The following is a 14,036-nucleotide window of genomic DNA, read 5'->3' on the forward strand; positions in this document are numbered from 1 at the left end:
TATAATTTGTATTTTATATTTTATATATTTATAATTTGTATACATAATATATACACACATATATAATTTTTATATATTATGTTTATAATTTAGAAAAATGGAAGTATCAAAAGAAACTGCTAAAAAAGTCAAAAATTCCCTTGGGAATGATATTTGGTGAACAGTGGCTAGGTTAATTGAAAAAAAAAATTTTTTTTGGCTATCAACTTTAAATACAACATGATCTTTTGTAATAGTGTATACATGTGATTTCCTTTAATAAACATAAATACTAATCTAAAACAAAAGCTAATTATTTGAATCATTATGGGGAAAATAATTACCAATATTTGAATTTAACCTCTCACTTATAGGTGGCTTTTTAAAATTAAAATTCTCTAGTTTCTCTTGTTTAAAAAGAAACTTTACTTAAATTCTCATATTCTCCCAGTCACTGTCCAACCTCTCCCCTCCTTTCACAGCCAGGCTTCTTTTTAGAAGTATTATCTAGATTGTCCTCTCCAGTTACCAACCTCCTACTCACTCCTCTACTCATTCAACATGGCTTACCTTCCATCTAATCAAGGGACATAAACAACTTTCACATCACTAAATCACACGGATGTTTCCAGGCCCATCGAGTTACCTGACTTGGCAGCATGCAAAGTTCCGCTGTTGCTCCCTCCCAGGAACTCTCCCCTCAGCTTCCATGACTCAAGCTTTCTCTGATTCCCTTCTAACTCTCCAGCCCTCCTCTCCCCTGACAATCTCATCCATGCCCATGCTTCAATCACCACCAATACCCTAGTGACTCACACATTTTCTCTCTCCAGCCAAGACCTCACCTCTGAACTCCAATGAGTATTTCATTGTAAAATTGAAGAAAAAAAAAAAAAAGGTGGTTTTTCAAATTATTCATTTATACAGTATGGGTATTTGTTCCCATCAAAATCTCAAGTTGAAATGGAATCCCCAATGTTGGAGGTAGGGCCCAGTGGGAGGTGTCTGAATCATGGGGGCAGATCCCTCATGAGGGGCTTGGGCCATCCCCTTGGTGATAAGTGAGCTTTTGCTCTGAAATCTGATCTTAAAAGTATATGGCACCTCCCACATGCACACTCACTCGCCCCTGATTTCACCATGTGACATCCTACTCCCCCTTTGCCTTCCACCATGACTGTAGCTTCCTGAGGCCTCCCTAGAAGCTGAGCAGATGCCAGCACCATGCTTTCTATAAAGCCTGCAGAACCATGAGCCAACTAAACCTCTTTTCTTTATAAGTCACCTAGTCTCAGGTATTTTTTTAAAGCAATATAAAAACGGCCTAATACACTCATCAACTAACTCCAAGCACCTGTTTTTTCCTCAAAGGAAAAAAAAAAAAAGAAAGAAATTAAAGTTCTAAGTCTCACTGCTGACTTTTTCACATTTACCTTGGAAAGCTACCTCAAGCTGAAGCTAGTAAGAATACAAAGCTTGACCGCTGAGCCAATTTTCTTGAAAGTATAATATTCTAGTCCCAACTTTTAAAAGATTTTAAAATATTCTCTGCACTTTCATTTTGTGCAACATTTAAGTTAGACACTGTGTAAAAGATTATTTAAAACACAGCTAACATTTTTTTAAATTGGAGAATTGACAGTAACAAGACAATTTCAAATTCACAGTATAAAATATAATACCAATTAAGAAATTTACATATTTTCCAGAAAGAAATCAATCCACATATCCCACATGAATTATAAGAGAGAGTCTGGTAATATATAATTTTAATTCACTAATTTTATTCATGTAGTAAATTTATACACAACAAATAATCCCCAAAATGTTATTACTTAAAATACTATGAATAAGAATGACCTGATCACAGAAGAATATGCTTCTTTGAAGATCAATATAAAACAACAATTACCTTCCATTTTCCCAGAAAGGAGGAAATGCACCCCTCCATAGATGACCCCTATCTGCAAAGCCGTAACTCTGTCAGAACCAGATACTGATCTTGAAAACCACACACAAAAATAAACTGTGTTTTCTCCTCTATTCCATTTTAAAATCTTCTAGTTCTAGTGAAGTAACAAGTAAAAACTGAAACTAAGCAGGATCTAAAACGGTTTCTAAAATCTCCATCTCCAAATATTTTAAGTTCAGCTCAACTCCTGGCAACTAAAAGAGTTTTACAAATTTTAATCATAAGTATGTATATTTAAACACATTTACTACTGTATTCACTATGTAATGTTTTGACTATTTTCACACTATAGCACTTTCCAGGGCCTGTTCCAGACTATATCATGAAGACAGCAAACCCTTCATGAGCCTTTCTCCCTAGAGACAACCATCTTCATGGTCATGAGCAGACACTTAGTGCCCTCTTGTGTTCTTTCCTCTGCATCCTGGGACAATTCAGATAAAGCTAATCTTCCCACAGCACTCAGTCATTCTAATCTTCTCTATTCCATTTCACATGCCTCCTATGTTTGTTGTCTATTAGGAAAATTATCAATTAATCTGAGTTAATGTAATATTAGATAGTGCTAATAAATCTTAACAATTCAATGCATAAACACTCTGAGGAAATACATTTGCAAGTTAACACCTTTCCCAAAGAGAAAAACTATGGTGAAAATGTAGGACTACATAAAGCAAATATTTGGGAAGTCAGACTTTTTCTTACTTTGTTCCATTTACTAAATGAAACCACATGAAGTTTGCATTTGAATACATTTATAAATGTTTTTCCATCTTGGGTTGAACTACTTTTGAGACTTACAGAGAGGTGAGAATTTCTGATAGAGGGCAAGTTTCAATATTTGGGCCACAATGATACATGTACCCTACTGAACATAACTTCTTATTCTGCATATCGAGATGCACCACATGTTGGATTATAACCTCCAAAAAATAATTTTACATGGAAAAAGCTAAATATAAGCTAGTTGAGTGACGCATTTAGTGTTCATCAGCAACAGCTCTATAGCCCCAAATGTCAAATAGCCTATGCTAAGTCAACCAAGATTTGAGTGGGCTTTACCCCACTGTTTTCACACCAAGTACACCATGATAACTGAGGTCACACTTCCTATGGAACACACATGCGCACTCTACCAACAATATAAGTGAACAAAACAAACAACTTATATCATTAGAGTAAGAATACCTATAGCAAAAAAGGTAACTACTCAACTTTCACTTATGAGCTGGAAGAGATTAGATTCTGAATCAAACTATTTATTGATGAATGTATCCTTCAATAAATACCATGTTTTCATTTATAGTGATAATGATTGTATATATGTAATATTTTCTTATTAAATACAACCAGATTCTATTTAAAATAATTACTGCTTCTTAATCTTCCAGAGTGAAAATAAAATATGGCAAAAAAAAAAACCTGTGTTAATAGGTCACACCACTTTTTTCCTCTTTTTTTTTTTTAATGGAATTCTAAGATCATTCAAACAGCTTTGGTTATGATTACTGAAGAATTAAATAACATAATTTCATTTCCCATGCTTGAGCTCTAGTAGAAATAAAAAGTTAGTGACTTAATGATTCAAAAGTGCAGTTAGAAATTAATTTATAAACAACTGTATTCAAACAACCTAGGGCATGACATATTAGTTTGTAAAATGGCAAAACTAAACATTAATCCATATAACAATGAAAGCAAATGGTATAATAAACAACAATTTGATGATTCTTTATTGTTTTCTGAAGAAAAGGATTTTTATTCCCCCACATCCTATATTTAAGTACATTTCATGTTCATATATACTCAGAGGACCTTTCTATATCAACCTTAAATTTTCTTTGACACTTAAATGGTAGCAAAAGTTGTTAAATACCAGTCAAGTACATTTTGTTGCAGAAATCATTTCAGTATTTCATGTTTAATGTGTAGCTTCTATGAAATTACCTGCATCACAGCCAAAATTTTATTTTCATAAAGAACTGTCCACTGCATGACTAATCTGCCATGCAAAATATACTAGAATTTCAACTGAACTAGATTTAATTTAAATTATCATATTATGTTATTTCATCATACTAGCTTTTAGAGGTACATATCAAAATCTACTCAGGTTGAAACAACACTTTACACACAAAACTTAAAAAAGGATGTCTTTCTCTTACTTAATGTTTAAGAAATGAATAGTCAAAGATTTTTACATTTTTCCTTAATTTAAACAGTTTCTTCAAAAGACATAACCTCTAAATGTCAATGCACAGTTAAAGACTTTGGTATTTCCAAAGTTACTAAAATCTTTACAGACACCTTTTCTTAAGAATAATAAAGTATGATACAGATACATAATAAGCCTTAAAAAAAATACCTGAGAGGTCTTGCCTGGGGATTGCCTGCTTCTACATATGGATGTAAATAATCCTTTATGTAGAGATCAGCAGCACTATTAGAATGGGTGCAAATGAGAATCCTGCTGAAATAAATGGTGCAAATAAAAAGAATGATAAAACACAAAACTATTCAAGCAGTATAATACCGAAAAAAAAAAGCAGTGGCCATCCTAACATTATACAATTCCCTCATCCTACTCAGTAATCCCTAGCACTATTCAGTGATACCTTTAGGAAATTAAGTTAAAAAGGAAGTACCCCAAAATTATTTTTAAATCTATCATATAAAATATATGTACATATGTTTAAACCCAAGTCTTTTGGCTCTAATAGATATCACAATTCCATAGCAAACTTGCTCTGATGGCTATTTAAAAACTATTTTAAAACTTACTGTCTATACTACCAATTTTAAAAACAGTATGTTTTAAGAGAATTCAAATTTTTAGTGCTCTGGGGTTTGGATTTACGGCTTTTCCTTTTCTTTTTCATGTTTAAGAGCTGCATGAAAACTGTCTTGCTAGCCCTCATTCTGCATTTAAAACAAGAACAGAGGTAGTACCCTACCAGGGAAATATGAGCACGCTTCCCACCCTCTCACCTAGTCTCCTGTTGCTGCAGAATATGTTTGACAGCCTGAGCTAGAGTGAACGTTTTGCCTGTCCCATAGGGTCCGATGATAAGCACAGGCGGCAGCTGGATTGCAAGTGGAGTGGTAATGGCCAGAACAGCCTCTTTCTGTTTTGCATTTAGTCGAGGATCCAACTGTTCATCCCATTGTCTATGGAAAACAAAAATTTATTTTAAACATATGCATCTTGTTAATAAACAGAACACAACACAAGAGTATCCTGAATTTCAGTGAACCATTAAAACCACTGAAATAGCACAGCATCTATAAAAACAAATGCTTATTCTAAAGCTACTTTTTAGAAAGTTACCCAACAGAGTCAGTGTAGAGTGTTTTAACATGTAAATCAAAATTAATTTTATCTTGTCCTATTCTACATACAAAAAGATTTTGGTAACTTATATAAGGAAATCACATACTTCGAATCTAGCTGCTGCCAGGTCTTTAAGTAGAAATGGCAATGTTTCAAAAATGTAATTTCCCTCTGTTACAAAAAGCATCAGAAAACTTTTTACTGATATTAACGAAGTAGTACTTTTTTTTGCATAACAAATGAAATGCAAAAGGGAAACGATCTGAATTTCAAATTCTAATTATTTAAAAGATCTGCTGGCAAGGTTAAAAACAAGAGGAAAAGAACAAACCTATATGTCCCTGGTTAAGAGATACTCATTTTTACAAAGATCTTAATGTAGAAAAGATTAGGTCTTGTAAAAAGGCATAAAAAGCCAAACAAAATGAAATGTTTTTTAATATTTTTGCGCACACACACACAAATAATATACATATCATACTGGTCAGAGTAGAAAACACCTGTCACAGTCGCACAGATGGCTACTGTAATGAGATCTATCTTACTAGTGCTCCTTCTATGACTTGGCTAAGTTTTGAAGATTTAAATGGACAGCAGATGCTGCAACAGATCAAACTGAGTGGAGAATCAACAGCATTTTTTCTCACAACTACAGTTAAAATACTATACATTACAACAACTATGGTAAAAATGAGAGGGATGTGAATCAAAATAGTAAGGGTGTGTAAAGAAACTCTTAGAAAATTTAAAATAAAAGTGCCTGCAAAATAACCCTGAAATAGAGGACAGAGTTTAGACAGGAAAATTCTCTCTGTGAGGCTATATCGTACTTAAATCAGAAGCTGGTTATTTTTGAAAAATCTTAGCACTTTCAGTTTTCAAGAAATTATAACCTAGCCAGGCGTGGTGGCTCATACCTATAATCCCAGCATTTTGCGAGGCCAAGGTAGGAATGTCATTTGAGATCAGCAGTTCAAGACTACCCTGAGCAACATAGCAAGACCTCATCTCTACAAATATGTATAAAATAACTGTTAAATTATGACATATAATCTCAAACCAACAAAATTCTCCTTAAAAAATGTAAAACTTTAGAAAACAAATTTTGACCATGTAATCATGCCAATATTTCTTTTTCTGAAATTTGCCATTCGCTAAATCCCAAACATTTTATTTCAGAGTCCCTCAGCATTAACTGGCTTATTTATTCATAATTCTGCCAGTATCCAGCCATTTTCCATCTTCTATAAATGAGAAAACTGCTTTAGGTGATAGCTAAGTCCAGACCTACTGTATGTAGCACTGGGTGGAATGGTTACCCTAAAACCATCAGAGCAGCCTTCTCCCCTGCCTTCCTTTACTGTTGAGCCTAGTCAGCTATAACGCTCCATCTCCCAGCCTCCTGTGCTATACACCCAATTCTGGTCAATTAGATGGGGGAGGAAGTCCTCAGAAGGACTTCCATACACAATAAAATAAAAACAAAGCCTCACTTATTTTATATATATATTTTTTTAACTAAAAAAAGCCCTTCTTGCTCATCACTTCCTTCCTCAGCTGACCAGAAAAAGCTTATGGTAAATAAACTACAGCAATCATCTTATATTTTGCATGAGGCAAAACACATCAGGAAGAAAACAAACATGCCCTACATGGTAGAAAGGAGGGGGAGGTGTCTGTCCTTGATGGTCCTGCAGAGCTCCTGCACAGTCCTGGACCATGTATCTCTAGGCTGATAACTCCACCTTTTAAAGTCACAATCAGTTCAGTAAACTGCTAACTGAATCTATACCTGACTACTATGATTCTATGATACCTGTCCCCAATGGTTCCTTTATCTGTGCATGAAGATAATGACATTTGCGTCAGAGGGTTATTTTGAAGATCAAGTGGGATAATACATGTAAAGCTGTTTAGACAAATAATTGAGCAACAAAAGTTCAATTAAGGTTAGCTTCTGTTACTACAATATTTTCTAGAGATTACAGAAAAATGAGATATTACTTGACTAGTACACACTTTTAAAGCAAAAAGTTCTTAAAATACCCTCTCATCTTTCAAATCTGGGGACTTTCATGAACTTAAGAATGAGATAGATATATAGAAAGCCAGTGAATGCAACAAATTGTATTTATTTATCGAACTGTCCACTTGATAAGGGAAAGAAGATTTACAATATACATGCTAAGAGGAACCTCTGATTTTCAAAATTTAAAACAATATAAAATCTCAAGTTTATTCTGAATGAAATACTTTATTTCATTCCCAGAGCTAAACTAATTCGAAGTCCTTTCTTCCCCTGACCTAATGTAGTTATAACTAATTCACAGACTATATGCTCAAGAACAATTTCTCAATTTCATTTATCTATCTATATTCTACACTAGTCCAGAAAATATATTCTGGCACAATTGTGGCTCACTGCAACCTCAAACTATTAGGCTCAAGCAATATTCCCACCTCAGCCTCCTACCTAGCTGAGACTACAGGCATGTGCCACCACACCCAGGTAATTTTAATTTTACTTATTTCTTTATTTATGTATAGAGATGGGGGTCTCACTATATTGCTAAGGCTGGACTCTAACTCCTGAGCTTAAGCAATCCTCCCACCTCGGCCTCCCAAAGTGCTAGGATTACAGGTGTGAGCCCATGACCACAACTCAGTATGTTCCTAGACCCAGATACCTTTTAATTGCTATTTAAATTACAGTGGTATAAAAATATTTTCTTGCTTGAAAGTTTGCTTACTTTTGCAGCTAAAACTTACAGTCAGTAGTATTTAAATATACTATGTTATACACAATATAATTTTCAGAAGTGAGCATATCCAGTAAATGTGCCTACAAGCTTACTGGTATGGCCTCACAATTGAAACTTTTCTTCTTTAAACTTGAAATTCTTATTAACTTAAATGTGCTGAATATGAATAATGTGTAAAAGTCTGTGGGTATTCGAAGAAAAATAAGACATGGTCTCTTTCTGTACAAAGTTCAGAGTTTACCAAGAAAAACAGTCTAGAAATGTACATGAATGGACAAATTTAGAGAAATTATACTTTAAAGCACAAAACCGAACCTAGTACATGTCAGGCACTCAATAAATAGTTGTTAAAATATTGACATTAAAGGGTCAGGTTCATCTGCTGACCCTTTAATCCAGAGCATAAGAGCTGGACTAAATATTAAAGGACAGAGAGCTCTTCAGTGAACTAACATTGGGCAAAGATTATATGAGAGAGAAAAAATCACTTAAAGAGGCGGCAAGGCTGCAGGAAAGGAGAAATGAGGAGTTGTCTGATGGGTGTACAGCATCAGTTTTGTAAGACAAAAAAGTTCTGGAGATTGCACAACAATGTGAATATATTTAACACTATGGAATTGTACATTTAAAATGGTAAAGAGGGTACATTTTACGTTATGTGGATTTTACCACAATTAAAAACTTTTTAAGAAGAATAACAGAAAGATAAGGAGGCAAATAAGTATATGGCAAATTAAACAAACTTCAAGGTAATTCAATATTACTAAAACATGGGGATTTAGAGGGAGAAAAGGAGTGTCAAGCAGAAAAAAAATAAAAGAAATCTGAAAGGATACCGCAGGAAAGCACAGTCAACGAGGCCATACACGGGCGCTTCGGCTTAGACTGCTCACCCTTTATCTACATATCAAGGAGAAGCCATCAGAGATTTGTGAGCAGTGAAATGACATGATTATTTTAGAAAACTAACTCTAGGAGAAATATTTGAGATGAGCCAGAAAACACAGCCACAGACGGCAAAGCTACTGAAATACTCCAGGTCTAAAAGCAGCACTGGCTCTGAGAAAGAAAAGAAAAGGAAGCATGAAGAGGAGCTGAATCCAAAGAGAACTGAGGAGATGTCACTGGATTTTTACAATTAGTAGATCACCAATCACTTTCAGGATAGCACACAAGAGGAAAACAGAGGTTACAGAGTGAGTAAGAAAGAATACTGGAAATACACAGACTATTCCCTCTCAAGAATTTTGGCAGTAAAAAGAACAGAGGGGGACAGCACAGTAAGAGTAAGCAAAACAAGGGGGAAATGACTGAGGCTTTGTGTTGTAAGGCATATTTCGTGTTGTTCTGCTTTTACGACCATAAGAAATGGAATGTGAGGGAAGTGATATATGCCACTTCTAGGCCTGGCCCATAAAAGCTTCCCACACGACCCTTTGTGCTCACTCTTCCCCCGTCGGCCAGCTGAATGTCAACACCCAGGGTGACCCTGGAAACCACTCACTGAAGATCCCAGAGGCTCCATCAGTCATGGAAAGGGCCACCCTACCATGATTAAATTGAAAGTGATAAATAAACTTCTATTTTGTAGAGCCACTGAGATTAAAAAAGAAAAAAAGGTGTTGTGAGTTGAGCATGGGCAGGCACTAAGGGCATAAAACCCAGTGAAGAGATGAAAGGCAGATACAGGCATACAGCTCTCAGTCATCCATGCTTATAACAAAATGGAAGTACCTTCTTCCCCAAAAAAATTTAGGCAGAACAATATTTATATGACCATTAACTGGACAGAAGTTTCTGAAGCAGTTTCTTCTATTGTAATTTGTCCATTTTGCTCATTTATAAAAATCTCACCTATCTTTAAAAAGTATTTTAAATTAGGACAGGTGCAGTAGCTCACATCCCAGAACTTCGGGAAGCCAAGGCAGGAAGGTCACTTGAGGCCAGATTTCGAGACCAGCATGGACAAGATAGCAAGACCCCTGCCTACAAAAAAAAATTTTTTTAATCAGCCAGACACAATGGTATGTGTCTAAAATCCTAGTCACTCAGAGGCTGAGGCAGGAGAGTTGCTTGAGCCCAGGAGTGCAAGGCTGTAGTGAGCAATGATCATGCCACTACACTTCAGCCTGGGTGACAGAGCAAGACCCCAACTCTAAATAAATAAAAAATGGTTTAAATTAACTACTGGAACCACTTCAGAAAGGCCCTAATTTCCCCATTCAACTTCTACTTGGAAATATTCCTAAATTGCTTGGCATTCTATCAAATTAAGGCTGTTGAGAAAAGCAGTGGAATTCATTTAGACTCCAAGAAAAAGTAAATAGATGATGAACCTCAAATGTTTCATTTTAAGTGTTCTTTTACTCTCTTTTCTAAACTAATGTCTCCTGAAAAGCAAAGGCAAACTTTCTTATAAAAGTATGCTTGAATTATCTTATACAGATATTCAATTTAATATTAACCTTCCTTTAATAAGACAACGCCTTAGTGTACCTGTTAGGACTCCACGGTATGGTGGGAGTCATACTGATGTCTGGAAACAAAACCCCATTGTCCTTGATCCTGTCTAGTGCATAGTGCATTTCACAGAGGGGTAATCGATTTAACTGAAACTGAAGTTCAACCTGAAACACAAAATGAATTTTTTTAAAAACCGCATGAAAGCAAACATCAATGCTGGCAGCTCGCTAGAATACTTTGGGAGGAATCTGTTTGGGACAATAAGTGCAGAGATTCTTTTAAAGTATAATCATAGTCTAACCATAATTATGATGAATATTTGCTTTGTTCATTTATAACCAGGCACTGTAACAAGTACTTTACTATGGATTATCTCATTTAATAGTACCAATGATATATATACTATTATTAACATCATTTTACATATTAAGAAACAGACATATTTATAAGTTACCTAATCTCTAGATAAAGGCTACTTGACTCTACCATTTGCATGAAAATACATTAGCAAAAAATCCGAACATGTGAAGTATCCAGTCGTGAGAGATGATTAGCCCTATGACACTCTATCAATTTACAATGAATAAATAATATTCACCAAGTTTTATGTTTACAAAAAAAAAAAGATTAATCTTCCAGTTAAATATGGCAGACTGAAGACATAATTCACCTAAAACCCCATAAAGATAGAGAGAACAGGAACAGATACAACTGCAGATGAGAGAGGTCCCAGGAGGTAGCTTAATTTCTTTTCATCTTTTCTTCCATTACTGATTTAAAACTCTAATCAGAAAGCTCAACCTTGTATAACACTAGAACATTCTAAATGTTACTTAAATTTAAAAGAATCACTTTTCTCTGGGAGTTGCTACAGGTCCAATTCTCAACCTACCACCGTAGACTTCAAAGTCAGCTTTGCTTTCGTTTATGGCAGAAGAAAAACTAAGCCAGAGGAAGACTATGAGCCGATAATGAGGCTACAGACCACTTTGGTTAAACTGCAACCTTAAAACATACCTGTGTGTCACAGTCAGGCCGAAGATTAAGTTCTTCACAGCATTCCCTAGATAGCCTTAAAAATATGTATTCCTTTGTTTTTTCTTCAATAGTAGCTTCATAAACCTTCTCTTTGGTTCCCTGGGTCTGTCCTAACTTCTGTTTAGGGACTGGTAATAAATAAACAGCATTGACTTTGGTCATCACCAGTCGTCCAGCCAAAGTATCTTCAGAAAGTGTTTCAGTAAGCTTAAAGCGACCAAAAAGTTGTCCATTCTGAGCATACTTTGCACCTCCAGAAACGCCAGTGAGCATGAAGCTTGCTAGAATCTGCAATTGCACTTTAAGGTTGAACCTAAACCAGAAGTAGAAAACTAGTTTGAATATTTTACATACAAAATATATAAAAACTAGAATAGTGAAAGTATATCAAATATACACATAACAAAAATTAAACCATTATATCACTTCCACTTCATTGAGCTAAAAACTGTATTTTTCTGCCTTTAATACAAGCTGGAAACAACACTTTTTTTTTTGAGACGGAGTCTCACTCTATCGCCCAGTCTGGAGTACAGTGGCATGATCTTGGCTCACTGCAACCTTTGCCTCCCGAGTTCAAGAATTCTCCCGCCTCAGCCTCCCAAGTAGCTGGGATTACACGTGCCCACCATGCCCGGCTAATTTTTGTATTTTTAGTAGAAACAGGGTTTTGACATGTTGGCCAGGCTAGTCTTAAGCTCTTGATCTCAGGTGATCCACCCACCTCAGCCTCCGAAAGTGCTGGGAGATTACAAAGGTGAGCCACTGTGAATGGCCAACAAAACTTTTTTTTAAGTGAATAAACTCCCATGTAAGTTACATAAAGATACATACTAACTTGTGTTGAAGAATATGCACATTCAAAAAACATCAGAGTATTTAAAATGAAACTAAATGTCGTTTTTGAAAGTAACATGAAATATTATATACTAATTAATATAAAAGTCTGTTTGAACACACCATTGGGACAATAAAGACTTTAAAATCACCTGGAACCAGAAGGAAACACATTGCACTGAAAATTACAATGGACTTTAAACCAATTGCTTTCCAAGTAGAGCTTATCAACAGATTCAAACCATAAAATATCTCTTTCAATAATGTTAATGAACATTTAAAATAAATTTTCATTCATGGCTACATGGAGGCAGGTCTCATGCAGGAATTATGGAAAGAGAAGTTAAGGCCTATCTTATTAGACAATGGTTGGTATACTCCCTCACACTTCCATGTGTGCACGTGAGTGTGAGAGAGTATGTGTGTGAAGGCAGCACAGAGAATCAAGATTAATTTACACAGTCAAGAAATACAGAGCCGGACATGGTGGCTCACGCCTGTAATCCTAGCACTACGGGAGACTGAGGCAGGCAGATCACCTGAGGTTGGGAGTTGAAGACCAGCCTGGCCAACATGGTGAAACCCTGCATCTACTAAAAATACAAAAATTAGCCAGGTGTGGTGGCACGCACCTGTAATCCCAGCTACTTGGGAGGCTGAGGCAGGAAAAACACTTGAACCCAGGAGGCGGAGGTGGCAGTGAGCCAATATCATGCCATTGCACTACAGCCTAGGTAACAAAGTGAGATTCTGTCCCCAAATTTTAAAAAAAAGAGAGAAATATGAAGTGAAAGAAAGATGTAAACTAATTAACAGTTCTCCTTCGCTGTTCTGAAATGGTGCTGTAAGAGGTAAGACAACATGGTAAGAAATGGTGGCAATATTTTCTCCTTTCTCTTAGGTTTGTCTTAGTCTGTTTTGTGTTGCTGTAACAGAATACCTGAGACTGGGTAATTTATAAAGAACAGAGATTAATTTCTTACAGTTCTGGAGACTAGAAAGTCTAAGATTAAGGGGCTGGTATATGGTGATGGTCTTCAGGCTGCATCATCCCATGGTGGAAGGCAGAAGGGCACGAGAGTGTAAGCAAAAGCAACGGCAAGAGAGGACTGAATTCACTCTTCTAACAGCCCACTCTCATGATAAGGAGCCCACTCCTGTATAATCACATTATCCACTCATGAGGGTAGAATCCTCATGGCGTAATCACCTCTTAAGAGTTCCACCTCTTAATACTGTCCCCATGGCAATTACGTTTCAACATTAGTTTTGAAGGGGACATTCAAACCACAGCATTCTGCCCATAGCCTCCAAATGCACGTTCTTCTCACATACAAAATACATTAATTTCATCCCAATAGCACCTAAAAGTTTTAACTCTTTCCAGGATCAACTCAAAAGTCCAAGCCCAGAGTCTCAACTAAATCAGATACAGATAAGACTCAAGGCACAATTCATCCTGATTCAAATTCCTCTCAGGAGGAATTTGTCTGTGAAATTAATGAGTTACATGCTTCCAAATTACAACGGTGGGACAGGCACAGGATAAACATTCCCATTCCCAAAGGGAAAACTAGGCAAGAAGAAAGGAATAAGTGGTTCCAAGTAAGTCCAAAATCCAAAAGTGCAAACAACATTAAGTCTTTTTTCTTTC

General features: G+C 35.8%; 1 protein-coding gene across 9 annotated transcripts in view; it reads right to left on the reverse strand.

Moving 5' to 3' along the window:
• HELZ (helicase with zinc finger) overlaps positions 1-14,036 on the reverse strand; it is a 176,363-nt gene that overhangs the window by 83,855 nt on the left and 78,472 nt on the right. For 6 of the 9 annotated variants that reach the window (XM_031657722.1, XM_031657721.1, XM_031657726.1 and 3 more), the window contains 4 exons: positions 11,525-11,858; positions 10,541-10,671; positions 4,940-5,119; positions 4,317-4,421 (listed from right to left, as the gene is read on the reverse strand). In XM_031657722.1, coding sequence (XP_031513582.1) covers positions 4,317-4,421; positions 4,940-5,119; positions 10,541-10,671; positions 11,525-11,858 — 750 coding nt within the window. The remainder of the gene's footprint in view (positions 1-4,316; positions 4,422-4,939; positions 5,120-10,540; positions 10,672-11,524; positions 11,859-14,036) is intronic. The other 3 variants (XM_031657725.1, XM_031657727.1, XM_031657728.1) reach the window with 2 other exon arrangements.

This window comes from Papio anubis, chromosome 17, assembly GCF_008728515.1.
Source record: "Papio anubis isolate 15944 chromosome 17, Panubis1.0, whole genome shotgun sequence".
In the NCBI taxonomy this organism is placed as follows: Eukaryota; Metazoa; Chordata; class Mammalia; order Primates; family Cercopithecidae; genus Papio; species Papio anubis.